The following is a 15,336-nucleotide window of genomic DNA, read 5'->3' as shown; positions in this document are numbered from 1 at the left end:
ACTGTGAAGCACAATGCAGATGGTTCCATTGAGAGGTACAAAGCTCGGCTAGTTGCAAAAGGGTTCACTCAGACTTATGGTATAGATTACTTGGAGACATTTGCCCCAGTATCTCTTGGGTTCTATTATCTCTTGCAGCAAGCTACACTTGGCCTTTGTACCAAATGGATGTTAAGAATGCCTTCCTGAATGGGGACTTGCAGGAAGAGGTTTACATGCAGTTGCCTCCTGGATTCTATGATACAGAGGCAGGTAAGAAGGTTTGCCGGCTCAATAAGGCATTGTATGGTTTGAAGCAGTCACCTAGAGCTTGGTTCGACAGATTCAGACTAGCCCTTGGGAAGTTCGGTTATGTACAGGCCCAGTCAGATCATACACTGTTCATCAGGAGGGTGGAGTCGTCACTGACACTACTTGTAGTATATGTTGATGATATTGTGGTGATAGGAAATGACAACCATGAGATTGAGTCCCTCAAACAACTCCTTCAACAAGAGTTTGAGGTGAAAGATCTGGGTACACTACGGTATTTTTTGGGTATTGAGGTTGCTAGATCTAAACAGGGGATCTTTGTCTCTCAGAGGAAATATGTTTTAGATCTCTTGGCTGAAACTGGAAAGCTGGGTGTCAAACCTGCAGATACACCCATTGAACAGAACCACAGGATTAGTGCAGAGAGTGGAGAGCTGCTTGAAGACAAAGTTATGTTCCAGCAGTTAGTGGGAAAGCTCCTATATCTATGCCTCACCCGGCTAGATATCAGTTATGCCGTTAGTGTTGTCAATTAGTACATGCATTCTCCTAGAACCACGCACCTTCTAGCAGCAGAAAGAATACTAACATACTTGAAGAGATGCCCGGGTAGAGGTATACTATTCAAGAACAATGACCACATGAAGGTGGAAGTCTATACGGATGCCGATTGGGCTGGGAGTGTTGATGACAGAAGATCTACCTCTGGATATTGTGTTCTTGTGGGAGGTAACCTGGTCTCTTGGAGGAGTAAGAAACAGAGTGTTGTCTCCCGATCCAGTGCTGAAGCTGAGTACAGGTCAATGGCTAATGGAGTGGCTGAAATTCTTTGGCTGAGATCACTACTTGAGGAGTTGGATATTGAGTATGAGAAGCCCCTGGTGCTGTATTGTGATAATCAAGCGGTTATTAATATAGCACACAACCCAGTGTAGCATGACAGGACTAAACATATTGAAGTTGATCGACACTTTGTACGAGAGAGGGTCTCATCACAAGAAGTGTGTCTCCCATACATCACCTCCAACATGCAGCTGGCAGATATCCTCACCAAAGCTGTACCACGGAAGAAGCTAGAGGCAGATCTATCCAAGTTGGGAATGATAACATTTATTCCCAACTTGAGGGGGAGTGTAGAGAACATTGATCTGGGCCCCACAGCTACGGTCCCATTGTGTTCGTAGGGTAGAAGATGTTCTAGTCTGCCTAGGGTTAGCTATTGGTCATTTAGTTGTTTCGGTTGTTATTTATTTCAGTCTTATTTTTTGCTCTATTTGTTATGTAAAGACTAAGGGCAGATCTGTCCTTTCCATGTAATGAGCATAACCTATAAATATTAATTAAAGTGGCAGCGGCAGAACATTAAGCTTCTGCTCCTCCTTTCAACTCTTGTGTTCTACTGCTTCTCCTCCCTCTTCCTCTTCTTTCCTCTTACCTTTCTTCTTATTTTCGATCCTGAAATCCATTAGGGTTCAAGACTGATAACAGTCCTGAACTTCTACTATTTATAACCTTAAAGAGAGATCCTCCTAATCCTATTAGGAGTTTCCTAATCCAAATCTTATTTGGATCTGGACTCTCTTTAAGAGATAAGGATAGACCCTTATCTTATCTACAGATAAAGATCAACCCTCATAATCTTATTAGGAGTTTCCTAATCCAAATCTTTATTTGGATCTGGACTCTCTGAGTGGATAGGGATAACTCCCTATCCTATCTGCTGATCTAAATCCCAGAACCGCCTCTCTTTAATTAATCAAATTAAACTAGTTCGATTTGGGCTTCAGACCCATTAAGTCCATGTGCTCACTTATCCTCCAAACTGCTACCTAGTTGGGTATCCTTGTATGGCATGGGACCCAAACATTGATCTACACATCAGCCACATCCGTTCAGCCCAGCCTCTGTTACAAGGCCTGGCCGAATTCACTGTAAGAAACAGTGAACCCCTGAGCCCATCACCATGGGCTCTTAATGGGCCCAACACTTAAAACTAAGTGGTCCCTAGGTCAAGCCACCTTATAAAAACCCAAGGACTATGGGCAGATGCAAGATTAGCCCATCAGGTATTACCCTCAATGGTCTTACACTTAACCTCTCAGCCCATAAATGCTTCTTCTAGAATTTGAACCTCCTACCAGCCAGATACCCAGGAGGAAATCAGATATGGAAAATCTATGGGTGTAATCTTTTCCTCAAAAGTGCGATTGGGTAGTCCTAGAGTAGAAAGATGTGTTTCTAAAACTTAGAAGTACATTTTTTTTTGATAAATGTAAAACTTAGAAATACATTTAATATGCATATTATTATACTTAAAAGAGACTTGTCAGAAAGCTGTGGGAGAGGCATCAGAGTTTCTAGTTACATTGGGATTTCCACCAAGGTTTAGTATGTACTATTTAGTTCTTATTTATTTGCACTAATCATCAATGAATTGACTACACATTCTGGAGGAGGTCCCATGATGCTTCTTGGTTGCTGATGGCATAGTATTAATTGATGAAACAAATGAAGGATTAAATGCAAAGTTAGGTTTATGAACAACGGTCTTCTAAGTGCAAGAAACAACAAACGGTCTCTAAGTCATCTATTGAAGTGGAGTATAGGGCTAGTCTTATGTTTATAGTGAGATCGTTTGGTTAAAATCTCTTTTATATGCTCTTGGTTTTAGTGTTCCCACTCCTACTCTCTATGCTAATAGCACTAGTGCCATCAAAATTGCTTTTAATCTAGTATTTCATGAGAGGACTAAACACATTGAAGTAGACTGTCACTTTATCATGGATTTGATTCTTGTTGGCTCTATCACTCTTTCACATGTAGCCTCTGACATGAAGATAATTGACATTTTCACAAAGGCTATGACTAGATCTAGGCATCTCTTCTTTGTTAGCAAATTGATGTTTGTGTCGGCACATTAGTTTGAGGGGGAGTGTGGAAATATTAGGAATTAAGGGTATAGTATATTATATTACTATAGTCCCTATTGTACATTAACTTGTTTATTTTTTATTCTTTTTCTCTTGTGCCTTGTAAGGGCGTTCTTGTAATTGTACATATCTTATATCAGTAATATATATTTGGCTCTTTGGGGGCGGCGGTTGATTCATTCCAAACATCCCTTTATTCTGTTTGTCTATTTCTTTCTTAGCTAAAACCCTAGTGTACAACTGGACTGATTGACATAAAATGGTTGTAAGGGCAGCAATGTTGTATGGAGTAGAGTGTTGGGCAGTCGAGAAACAATATGTCCATAAAATGAGTGTGGCAGAAATGTGAATGTCAAGATGGATGAGTGGAAAACTAGAAATGATAGGTCAGAAGTAGACTCATTAGAAGGAAACCAGGATTAGCTCCAACAGGTGATAAAATGAGGGAAAAATAGACTAAGATGGTTTGGTCACGTGCAGAGAAGACTACCTAAGGAACTCATAAAAAGTGTTCTGTTACAAGTTGAAGAGGCCAGAAGAGCTAGGAGCAGACCAAAAAGAACATTGGATTGTAGTAAGAAATGGTTTAAGGGCTCGTAATTTAAAAATTGATAGGCACTGCACAGAATGGAACTGCAGAACAGGATTCATGTAGCCAACCCCACATTGTTGGGAAAAGTCTTAGACGATGATGAGACTAGTGAGAAGGTTCTTTGCAGATAAATTATCTAAGTAGAATTAAATGGTCCACACTATGGCATATCCTTGTCATATCCTGTTGGGCTTGGTACTTTAGGGAACATTCACAGTTTGTTTGTAGAGCAAGAAGTTATGATTTCTGGGTTTTTATGATTCTAGAAGGTCAAATTATCTGGATTTATCCTTCAGGTTCCATTCCTTATCCTTTCCAAGAATCACTTGAATTTATCTTTGCAGGTAAATCTCCATCACTTTTTTTTCTTTAGAAAATCTGCAATTTAATACATAAAAGATTTTAGGGGTTTGTGTTTCTCATCTTTCTCCTTCCCTTGTTTCTTTGCATGTTGAATTATAGAGTGCTAGACTGCATTTATCTGAAAATAATCATCTAAGACAATTTCAAGTATAACATTTAAAGTATTATATACTTGTCAAGGACATTTCATTTTAAGCAATTGAGAGTGTCTAACTTAACAAGAAATATGTGAATTAAGCAAGTTTGCATCCAAATAGATCCATACTAATTCATTTAGCCATTCCAATGATTTAGGGTTTTTTCCATTTTTCTTGTGAAATATTTTTCCTCTCTTAAGGTTGGACCAAGCATTCCATGGTGCTGATTCTGGGTGTACCAGGTCAGACTAGCTGGTTGATTTCTACTTTTGGGATGCCCAAAATGACATGGATGCCTCTATAGCTTCATTTTAGAATGTATTGGACTTACCATACTTCATAGTAAAAAGTACTTCATTGACATTAATTAAGCTTTTTAATGGTAAAGCAGGTAGGTGTGACATTCAGGTGACTGTAGATATCCCAGAAGGTACTGAGCTTGCAGCACCACTAGAAGAAGTCTGTATCTGGCGACAAGCAAGAGGATCTGCTGCTGAAGTTTCAGGATCAAATGGTGTTTCAATATCTTCAGAGAAGGTTTCCACCTTTTCATTTTTTTGGAGCTTTTATGTACATATATACATACACTGATATAGATATAACTACATATACATATTATTGTGCATGGGAAGTGCATCCGTGTATGCTTTACATACAACATACATACATATTCATGCATCTATGCATGTAGATAAGTGTTTTTTTGTACGTACATACGAATGTATTACATGTTTGTATATGTATTTATGTCGCTTTGTGCTTGGGTTACATATTATGTACATAAATATTTGCACAATTATGCAAAATATGCATGACTGAAGTACTTCTACACATGTATGTGCATACATTTCTGTGTGTCTACAAGTATATGCTGGCACTCAAACCCATTTGATTCACAGGGTTTAATATAAATTTGGTAAGAGGCTTTAGAAAACAATTATAAGTGCATACCAACTAATAAAAAATGTTAGAAGACTATAGAAGTTAATTTGAAGGAAAAATGGCAAAATATCATTTAATGACCATATTACAATATTCAAGTAATTATGAGATTTTAGGGGTGAAATAAAGGATAATAAATACAAGACTAAACTAAACAAAAATGATGGAAACAAAAAAAAAGACCCTAAGAATCCTACCATGAACTTTGCCTTATGCTTGTTACTACGATATCCAATTTTCAATTGAAAGAACTTTTTGTTGATGAATTCATTTGAAAAAAGAATTAAATTGAAGAAATGAAATGACGGGTCTTGCTTGCTAATGTGGTTCCCTAGATATTTATATATTGTGTGTATATGCTATATATTTACATTATTATGTACACTTAGAGTATATTTACAACATATGTATATATGTTTGATCAGGTTGACACTCATGCTCAAACATGTATTAAAATAAATATATTATGTTTGCTATGCATATACATGTATCCTTTTTCCTGACTACATAGAATCTGTATACATTGTATTATGTTTGTAGTGGTTCTGTATACAGTGTAAATATATATAGAAGTGCATAAACATGAGTAAGAAGACTTTCTAATATCTAACCTGACCAACCTGACCAGGACCAAGGAGGAGGTGGTTTTTAACCATAGGTTATTGTGGTCATTTGCATTTTTTTTTTAATTTCTAAAATAAATATATGAGATATGCCAGAAGGGAGAGGAGAAAGGTCCTGCAAGCACAGAATTGAGAGGACTCCTCACCTCCCACCCTTCTCTCTATTATACTACAGATACAGAATTCTAGCAAACAACGTTATGCAACTCTTAGATACCTCACCCAATAGACATGGTGGGATCCATGAGAAGGCCATATTAGACATTACAAAATAAAATTAGGGATGCTCCCTGCCGTAGACTGCAACTTGGGTTTGGTTGGGTTGTGAAATTCTTCATGTCAGGCAAGCTGACTGGCAGCACTGTCCCACCTTGTATATAAGAAGAGGTATCCAAGAGTTTTTACATATAAATATATGTGATTCTGAAGAGTTCAGTTCTTGTGTGGCTGCAGGTAGGTGTTGCTCAACAGTGGTTTGATGAGTTGGATAACCTAGCATTTTCAGAACCTGGTTCAGAATCAAACATCCAAGAGGAAACTGATTCTTCAGATAGAAATTTTCAAGATGAGAAAGTAGTGCACATTGATTCTGCCGTCAATATTAGTCCAGGAACAAGCGAGGTATGCTTATCCATGTAATTTCCTCAATAATTGCAGTGTTTCAGAAGCAACTAAATCATCACTGAGGATTGATGATTATCCCAGTTACATTCTTTTCAATCCTGTCAATGAAATATGAGTAAGAGAAATCCAAATGGAAGACAAATGGACTTTATCTGGAGAAGGTCTTCTCCATTGCCTATACCTTGAAAGAAGCCTGCACCATCTTTTTTTTATATAAATCGTAGCTGTAATGAGGGTTTTAGAAGGTAAGATTTGTTTTTTATACAACTTAACCTTCTTTTATGTCTATTTGTCAGCCTGGTAATCCTCTCAAATGGAAGTAGACATATTCCATTTGCATATATTGTATTTAACAAATAAAACATGGTATCAGAAGAAAAACTGCCTTTTGAAATGAAAGGACTGTTTAGAATGTTGCAGAGAATCAATAGAAAGTAGCAGAAATCAGGTTTCAAGAAAAGAGGAGGAAGAAGGTGGTGGCAACTAGGGTTCAGAGAGAGAATTTCAAACATAATCTCCTCTTACACCCCTAATCCCATTTCATTAAGTTAAACTTTAGTAATTTATAGAGAGGCCCTTGGTTGGGCATAAAATTAAAAACATAACATGAGAAAAATAAGGGCCCAGATTAAGGCCCATTACAACAAAGAACATAAAAAGATAAAGAAGGATAAACAGCCTATGGGCCATTTGGCCCATCTTCTCTACACTTCCCCTCAAGCTGAGCATAGATGTCAATCATGCTAAGCTTGCCAGTATCATGCTGAAGTTTAGCCTTGGGAATGCCCTTGGTGAGGAAATCAGCTAATTGTCCTTCAGAAGTGATGAAAGGTAGACACACTTCTCCAGAAGCCACTGTTTCTCGAATGAAGTGTCTGTTAACTTCAATATGTTTGGTTTTGTCATGTTGCACTGGATTGTGAGCATTGTTGATGGCAGCCTGATTATCATAGTATAACATCAATGACTTATCATGCTCAATACCCAGTTCCTCCATCAAGGATCTAAGCTATAGTAGTTCAAAAATTCCATGAGCCATGGCTCTATATTCAACTTCAGTTGAAGATCTGTCAACAATTGATTGTTTCTTGCTTTTCTAGAGACTGTATTGCCTGCCACCAAGCTACTTATCCAAAGGTAGATCTTCTATCATCAATATTTTTGGCCCAATTAGCATCTGTGTAGGCTTCAAGAGTCATATGACCATGCTTAGCAATTAGAATTTCCTTTCCAGGAGAACCTTCAAATAACACAGAATCCGCTCTACTGCTGCCATGTGAGTGTCCCTGGGAGCATGCATGAACTAACTAATGCAACTGACAGCATATGCAATGTCGGGACAAGTCATGCATAGATAGAGAAGTTTCCCAAGTAGCCTCTGGAAGACTCCCGTATCTTTCAACAATATTCCATCTGAAGCAGAGAGTTTATGACTCGTATCAATAGGAGTAGCAACTGGTCTAGCACTCATCTTCCCTATTTCAGAGAGCAAGTCAAGTACATATTTTCTTTGAGAGATAAGGATCCCATCCTTGGATCGAACAACTTCTATGCCAAGAAAGTATCTCAATTCCCCCAGATCTTTGATCTCAAACTCTATATGAAGGAAATATTTGAGATCATTAATCCCTGATACATCATTACCAGTCACAACAATATCATCAACATACACAATTAGATAAATTGTCAAGGATCCTCTCCTCTTCACAAAGAGATTTCTTCAGCTTACAGACCTTCCCTTTCATATTTGTTTCATACATCCCTGGAGGAAGAGACATATAGACCTCCTCATGTAACTCTCCATTCAGAAATGCATTCTTTACATCCAACTGGTAAAGTGCCCAATCTGAGTGTGCAGCCAGAGATAGCAGAACTCTCAAAGAAGTCAACTTGGCAACAGGAGCAAAGATCTCCAGATAATCAATCCCATATGTCTGTGTATAACCTTTTGCAACCAGCCTTGCCTTGTACCTTTCAATGGTGCCGTCAACATGATATTTGATGGTAAAAATCCACTTACAGCCTACTGGATCATTCCCTTCAGGTAAATCAACCACTTCCCAAGTGTCATTCTTGTGCAAGGCATCAATTTCTATTCTCATAGCATCCCTCCATTTTGGAATAGTAAGAGCTTTTGACATAGACCTGGGAATTGGGTTAGAAGCAATAGAAGAAATGTAGCCAAAATATGGAGAGAACAAACTCTAAGAAAGGTGTTTGGAAATGCAATGTGCAGTACATTTCTTTTTTCCTTTCCTAATAGCAATAGGGATATCAAGGTCTGGAAAGGATGACTCCAAAGGGGTTGTATCAGTACCTATTGTCTTTTCTGTGGCTAGAAGTGCAGGAGGCTCGTGTGGTGTAGGGGAAACAATCTGGTCACTTCTAGTTCTCTGCCATTGGTACAACCTGGGATTAAAAAGAGGACGAGGAGGTAAAGGAGGAGGGATAGGAACACTGGAATGAGAATGAAATGATTGATCCTCCTTTGACTCATTTGAGGGAGGAAGAGTCTCAAAAGAAGACTCAATTGGGACAGGAAAGGGGAGAGCAAACAACTGTGACAAATTCTCTGAGAAGAATCATAAAAGGAAGATAGCTCATCAAAGGTGACATCCATTGAGACATACCGAGTTCCAGTCTTTGGATCAAAACAACAATAACCCTTTTGTGTGGGGGAATAACCAAAGAAAATACACTTGTGGGCTTTTGGTTCAAATTTATGTCTCTGGACACTTGGGATATGTACATAACAAGTGCAGCCAAAGACACGGAGTGGAATAGGAAAAAGGTCCTTGCCCGGATGAAGAAGACTAAAGGGAGACTTGAACCCCAAAACCTTGGATGGCATACGGTTGAAGATTGCAGTGAGAACAACATCACCCCAAAATTTTGTAGGGACATGTGAGGCAAATAGGATACTTCTTACAACTTCAACAATATGCCGATTTTTTCTTTCAGCAACTCCATTCTGTTATGGGGTCCTAGCATAGGAGCTTTGGTGAATAACCCCCAAGTCAGTGAGATAGCAGGTTAGGTTTTTCTCAAAATATTCTTTTGCATTGTCGGATCTGAAAATTTTAATTCTGGTATCAAACTAGGTTAGAACAAATTTATGGAATTGCCTCACAAGTCTAGGAACTTCATCACGAGACTTCATAAAAATTATCCAAGTGAACCATGAAAAATCATCAATGAACAAGATGAAATATTTGTAGCCACTCATAGAAGGTAAGTGGTAAGGCCCCCACACATTAAATTGCACAATATGGAATGGAGAAGATCTTTTATTACTTAAAGGATAACTGCTTCTACAATGTTTTGGCAACTCACAAGACTCACAATGAAGACTGGACAGACTAATTCCCTTGAATAGTTCTGGGAATAAATGACTTAATGCAGAAAAAAAAAAGATGACCCAAACGAAAATGACATAACATGACTTGACTAATAGGCTCTGTAGATGTAGATCCAAAAGCAGCTTTTCCAGGTTGTCCATGGCTTTGTCTAGGAGTGTCCAACAGATATATTTCATTCGCCTCATGGCCACTCCCAATCACTTTCTGAGACTACAGATCTTGAAAAACACAGTAGGAAGGAAAGAAGGTTACACAACAGTTCAAAGACTTAGTTAGGCTACTTACAGATAACAAATTTGTATTTAGCTTGGGTACATGAAGAGTAGAAGGAAGTACAAAGGAATTTGTAGCCTTGATGGTTCACTTGCTGGAGATAGGGGCGAGAGAGCCATCGGCTAGGGTGATTTTGTCACGGCCAGGAAGTAAATCATAAGAAACAAACAAAGTGGAAAGGCTGGTCATATGATTAGAAGCACCAAAATCAATAATCCAAGGGATCCTACGATTACCTAAAATAGTTGCATGATTGGCAAAAGCCCATGTACCTGAATGAGCAAATGCAGAAGAGGTTGAGTTTCCTGGAGGGTTGGAAGAAGAGGCCACACCCTCTAGGTGACTGATCATCCTTCCAAACTTCTCATACTCTGCCTTCATAGCTGCTAACTGCTCACTAGCAGTCTTCTCTTCAGTTAGGCATCTGTCACTATCTAGACCAGCAACAATACTGGCACTCCCTGCCTTCATATTATCAGACCTTTTGAAACTGAAGAGGAAGAAGCTCAGGATGCAATTTCCAACACTTGCCTTTAGTGTGTTTTGGTTTCTTACAATACTCACAAATAATTTCTTTCTTCCCTAAGCCACTTGCAGTTCCTATAACTCCCTTAGGTTTCACTCCCATATTAGCAAAGTGATCATTTAGACCAGCCCCTTGAATCTGGACAAGTCTCCTGCTTTCTACACTACTTACCAAGGCATAGGCTTGAGATAATGAAACACTATCCTTGGATAAGATATTTTGCTTTGTGATGTCATACTCTGGATTCAGCCCTGTCAAAAACTCAAACACCCTATTTCTCTCAACAAGTTTCCTGTAGGTCTCAGCATCATTAGAGGTGTCCCAGGCTACAGGTTCTATCAAATCAATTTCTTGCCATAGAGACTTCAGTATTGAGAAATAAATAGCTAAAGGTTTCTCCCCCTGTCTCAAATTCTTCACATCACTCCTCAGCTTGTAAGCCCTGGCTACATTTAATTTCTGGGAATAGGTTTCAGCAACACTATCCCAAATTTCCTTTGCTGAATTCATCCACAAATAGTGTTGACTAATTTGAGGTTGCATTGAGTTCACAAGCCAACCAATAACAGTATAATTTTCTTGAATCCATTTTTCATATGATGGGTCATTTTCCGAGGGAGCCTTTTTGCTTCCGGAGATAAAACCCCATTTGCCTCTACTGCAGATATGAATTTTTATTGATTGTGACCAAGCTAGATAATTAGTTCCATTTAGCTTGACTGTGGTCACAACCAGTAGAGAGTCAACAGAGGCTCCCAGAACTTGTTTGAATTCAGCAACATGCTTGTTTTCAATTTCTGAAGGGTTCATCTTCTTAAAATACTTCAAAAATAACTTCTGACAACTTCAAATAACAATAAATGAAGATAGAAGAAAACCTATGTTGTTAGTCAACCTCTATGCAGTTGTACCTGCTACCTCTGTCACACTCGGAACCCGAGAGAAACAGAGAAATCTCAGCCGCACCTTGTAGACTTCACAGAACACTAATCCACTTGAATCGTTCTTCAAGATGAAGGATAAGAAGACTTTCAGTCATTGAGCGCCCAGGTAAAACTCCCTATGGAGCCCGCAATCAGATTTATCCAGAAAATTAGGGTTTCGGGCAACACACTTGAATCTGTCAGGAGGACGACAAAACCAGTCCCCTTCTCTCCAAAAACCACTAACAACTGGGCTGAAACAGGTTTCTTTAACTACTCATCCGATTCAGTTCTCCATACACTGTGTATGGGAAAAAAGAGGTGAAAAGAGAAGAAGCCTGCTCTGATACCAAGAAGAAAAACAGCCTTTTGAAATGAAATGACTGTTTAAAATGTTGCAGAGAATCAATAGAAAGTAACAGAAATCAGGTTTCAAGAAAAGAGAAGAGGAAGAAGAAGGTGGCGGCAACTAGGGTTCAGAGAGAGATTTTCAAACTTAATCTCCTCTTACACCCATAATCCCATTTCATTAAGTTAAACTTTAGTAATTTACAGAGAGGCCCCTAGTTGGGCATAAAATTAAAAACATAACATAAGAAAAATAAGGGCCCAGATTAAGGTCCATTACAGCAAAGAACATAAAAAGATAAAGAAGGATAAACAGCCTATGGCCATTCAGCCCATCTTCTCTACAGCATCCATTCTGTTCTTTCTCGTGCAAGAAACATGGTATTATTATCATGTGATTAAGGTTTATTCACATATTTTGTATTTGCTTTTCTGGAAAACAAATCATACAAGTCGGATTTTACCACAAGTTTGGAAGCAGCTAAACATTTTCTTTCTTGCACCTTTCTTATTTTGGATTGTACCAGAAGTTTGTTAACATTCCATGAACAAGTTGGACATAAAAGATTCATGAGAGGTTTGAAATTTTAGCTTCACAGGCAGTTTTTCATTCTTCTTTTATATACATGTTGATGTGCTAACAAAGCCTTGTTGGTAGCTCTCGCTGGACATTTGCTTCCTATGTCATGCAAGTGGTGAAACTATGCTTCACTTACTAATCTCCTATCCTTTTACTTTGTCCATTTGGGAATATTTCTTCTCTTTATTTGGTTATATGTGGAGTCATCCAGGGGATGTCAAAAGCGTTTTCAATTCTCCATTCTTCTCTTCCCCTAAGAAGAGAGATAAATGGTTATGGGGATGTGTAAGAGCTGCTATCCTTTGGTGTGTATGGGAAGAAAGGAATGCTAAAATTTTCAAGGAGAGATTTCAATCTAAGGAAGCCATCATAAAATGATCTTGGGTAAGGTAGGACATTGGGTAAAGTTGTTGGATCTCTCTCTGTTTACAACTCAAGACAATATTTGGAATTGGCAAACAGAGGCTAGCTCTTCATCTTCCAGGAGAATAATAAGAAAGGTGTGGAGATCACCTTCCCCAAACTACGTCCAAATGAACTTTGATGGGTGCAGCCTCGGAAACCCAAGGGAATATGGAGTGGGAGGTGCTTTTAGAAGTCATGAAGGATATATCATGGCTATATTCGTGGTCCCCATTTGTTATGGTAACTCCATTAGAGCACAGTTAGTGATCCAACAAGGGTTAAAGTCACAGGAATTCATTAGTGGAAGGAGATTACATATTATTGGCTAGCTGGTGAAAAAATGGAGGGGAATAATCATGGCAGAATGGGAATGAGATCTGAGAAATGAAGAAGTTGAAGATATAGTTGGGAATTACTTACACGTGGACTCCAAGATCAGCTAATAGTTAAGTTGATGCTTGCAAGACAACGAGTGGGTAGGAAACAATTATTTTGGAAGTGACCCCCCAAGCATGGAAGCTGGGGTTAGACTATTACTGTGGTGTGGAAAGCTGTGGCTTATCTCTTTGTACAGCATTCTTTACATAATAATTAATAAAGTTTTCTTAGTTCCACATCGAAATAAAAAAAAAAGAAAAAAAATAACACAGCATCAACAAAGTCTTGACCCACCTACATGTGGTCATTTACATGAATTCTGTTTCAGTTTGTATGGACAAACTCATGGTTAGGAATTTCTTTACATCATGAACAAGTCCTGCTCATCTCGTGGTGGCACTTCCTATAGAAGCAAAACCTGGCTGAGTTTTGTAAGGCCAGCCAGATTTCCTTTCTGACAATGATAAACAGTAACTCTTAGATTGACCCAGAAACCCCATACTAATCATCATATGGTGTGTTTTGGTCTATGCTGTTGCATTTTTGTAGTCTCTTCAATCATACTGACCCAGAAACCCCATACTAACCCTAGCTCTCCCTCCTACCTACGAAAAGACGATAAGAAACATGTTGAACATTTCTTTGGTAGGTTCACATAAGTTTATGTTGTATCAATTGTTTTCTTTTTGGATATAAACCATGTTAGTTTTATGTACTGTATTTATTTCTTTAGTTATTTTATATAAGCAAATATTCTGAGTTTTCAGCGCAACAGGTTTCATATAGTTCCTTTATTTATTTATTGAAGCTATGTAGATCTGATGCAATCTATTGGAAATTTTGGTTCAGGTTATAATTTATGCGGTGCTGTATTTAAAGCTGAGCAGAGCTTGGATGTCTGCTGGAGTCAATCAGGAGAATAAAGCACAAAGATTATTAGATATCTTGAATTATGATAGAAGCGGAAAGAAAGGAAGAGATTCATCAATACAACTGATGTTAAAGTTGGACAGAGATCTTGGAGATGTCACCTTCATGAGACCTCTGCACCTAAGGATAAGGTTGGAGTGTCGCGACCATCCAGTGCCTGATAGATCAAAAGAGGTTATCTTAACCGATTCTTCTCTCGAGGTTAAAGTGTCTCTTGATTAGCTGATTTTTATTGCTTTCAATTATCATTTTTGACTGTTATATTCTATGTAACTTTTGTGTAATATGCCTAATTATTAGAAAAATTCATTTTAATCAAGTAATAGTAGTTTTGCTTAATTTTGTTTTCTAACATATATACTTCACAATGGAGTGTTAAATTGATTTAAAATTCTTAGAGCTGCCGTAACCAGACTGTTAGCATTGGTCTGCAAGTTATATTGATACATCCCAATCTGATGAAATAATATTTAAGGTTTGAGAGAGAGAGAGAGAACTACTTATTTCTTTTAGGGTACTAATTTTCATCAATTGACTTAAACATACCCTGAGTTTTTCAATTGGATAATATAGCTTTTGTCCATAAAAGACTTTTTTAGCCTTCATCTTTCTTCAAATTTCAAAGAATCAGAAGGCACCACCGGACAGACTAAACCGGAGTAGCGGCCACCTACATTCCAACCCTCCCCCCTTCTCTCTCTATCTCCCCCCGAAGTTCAGGAGGATGATGAAAACACAAGGCATAATCTAATTTCAGAATTAGAAGACTCAACTAAGATGGGGGTTGGTGGCATCAATCTGTTAACAAACAAAATAAGTGTTAAACCCGAAAGAGAAAATTAAGCCCATTGAGGCATTGTTTTAATTTGTATTTTGCATGCAGCACAAAAATATGGAAATATGGATTATATAAATATTTTCAAATGAGGGTTGCATAATCTAATTTCAGAATTAGAAGACTCAACTAAGATGGGGGTTGGTGGCATCAATCTGTTAACAAACAAAATAAGTGTTAAACCCGAAAGAGAAAATTAAGCCCATTGAGGCATTGTTTTAATTTGCATTTTGCATGCAGCACAAAAATATGGAAATATGGATTATATAAATATTTTCAAATGAATATTTTTCATTATACACAACTTTATTGATGC

At 38.0% G+C, this 15,336-nt stretch overlaps 1 protein-coding gene across 2 annotated transcripts in view; it reads left to right on the top strand.

Moving 5' to 3' along the window:
* Positions 1-14,524, top strand: part of EMB1974 (NHL domain-containing protein) — a 92,047-nt gene extending 77,523 nt beyond the window's left edge. For both annotated transcript variants that reach the window (XM_088890725.1, XM_010242813.3), the window contains exons 15-17: positions 4,666-4,811; positions 6,293-6,460; positions 14,105-14,524. In XM_088890725.1, the coding sequence (XP_088746851.1) occupies positions 4,666-4,811; positions 6,293-6,460; positions 14,105-14,407 (617 nt within the window). In that variant the 3' untranslated portion in view covers positions 14,408-14,524. The remainder of the gene's footprint in view (positions 1-4,665; positions 4,812-6,292; positions 6,461-14,104) is intronic.
* The last annotated feature ends 812 nt before the right edge of the window (positions 14,525-15,336 follow it).

The sequence above is a fragment of the Nelumbo nucifera genome, chromosome 1 (genome assembly GCF_055504915.1).
Source record: "Nelumbo nucifera cultivar China Antique chromosome 1, China Antique-T2T, whole genome shotgun sequence".
In the NCBI taxonomy this organism is placed as follows: Eukaryota; Viridiplantae; Streptophyta; class Magnoliopsida; order Proteales; family Nelumbonaceae; genus Nelumbo; species Nelumbo nucifera.
The sequence above is the reverse complement of the archived record's forward strand: the minus strand, read 5'-3'. Positions and strand labels throughout refer to the sequence as shown.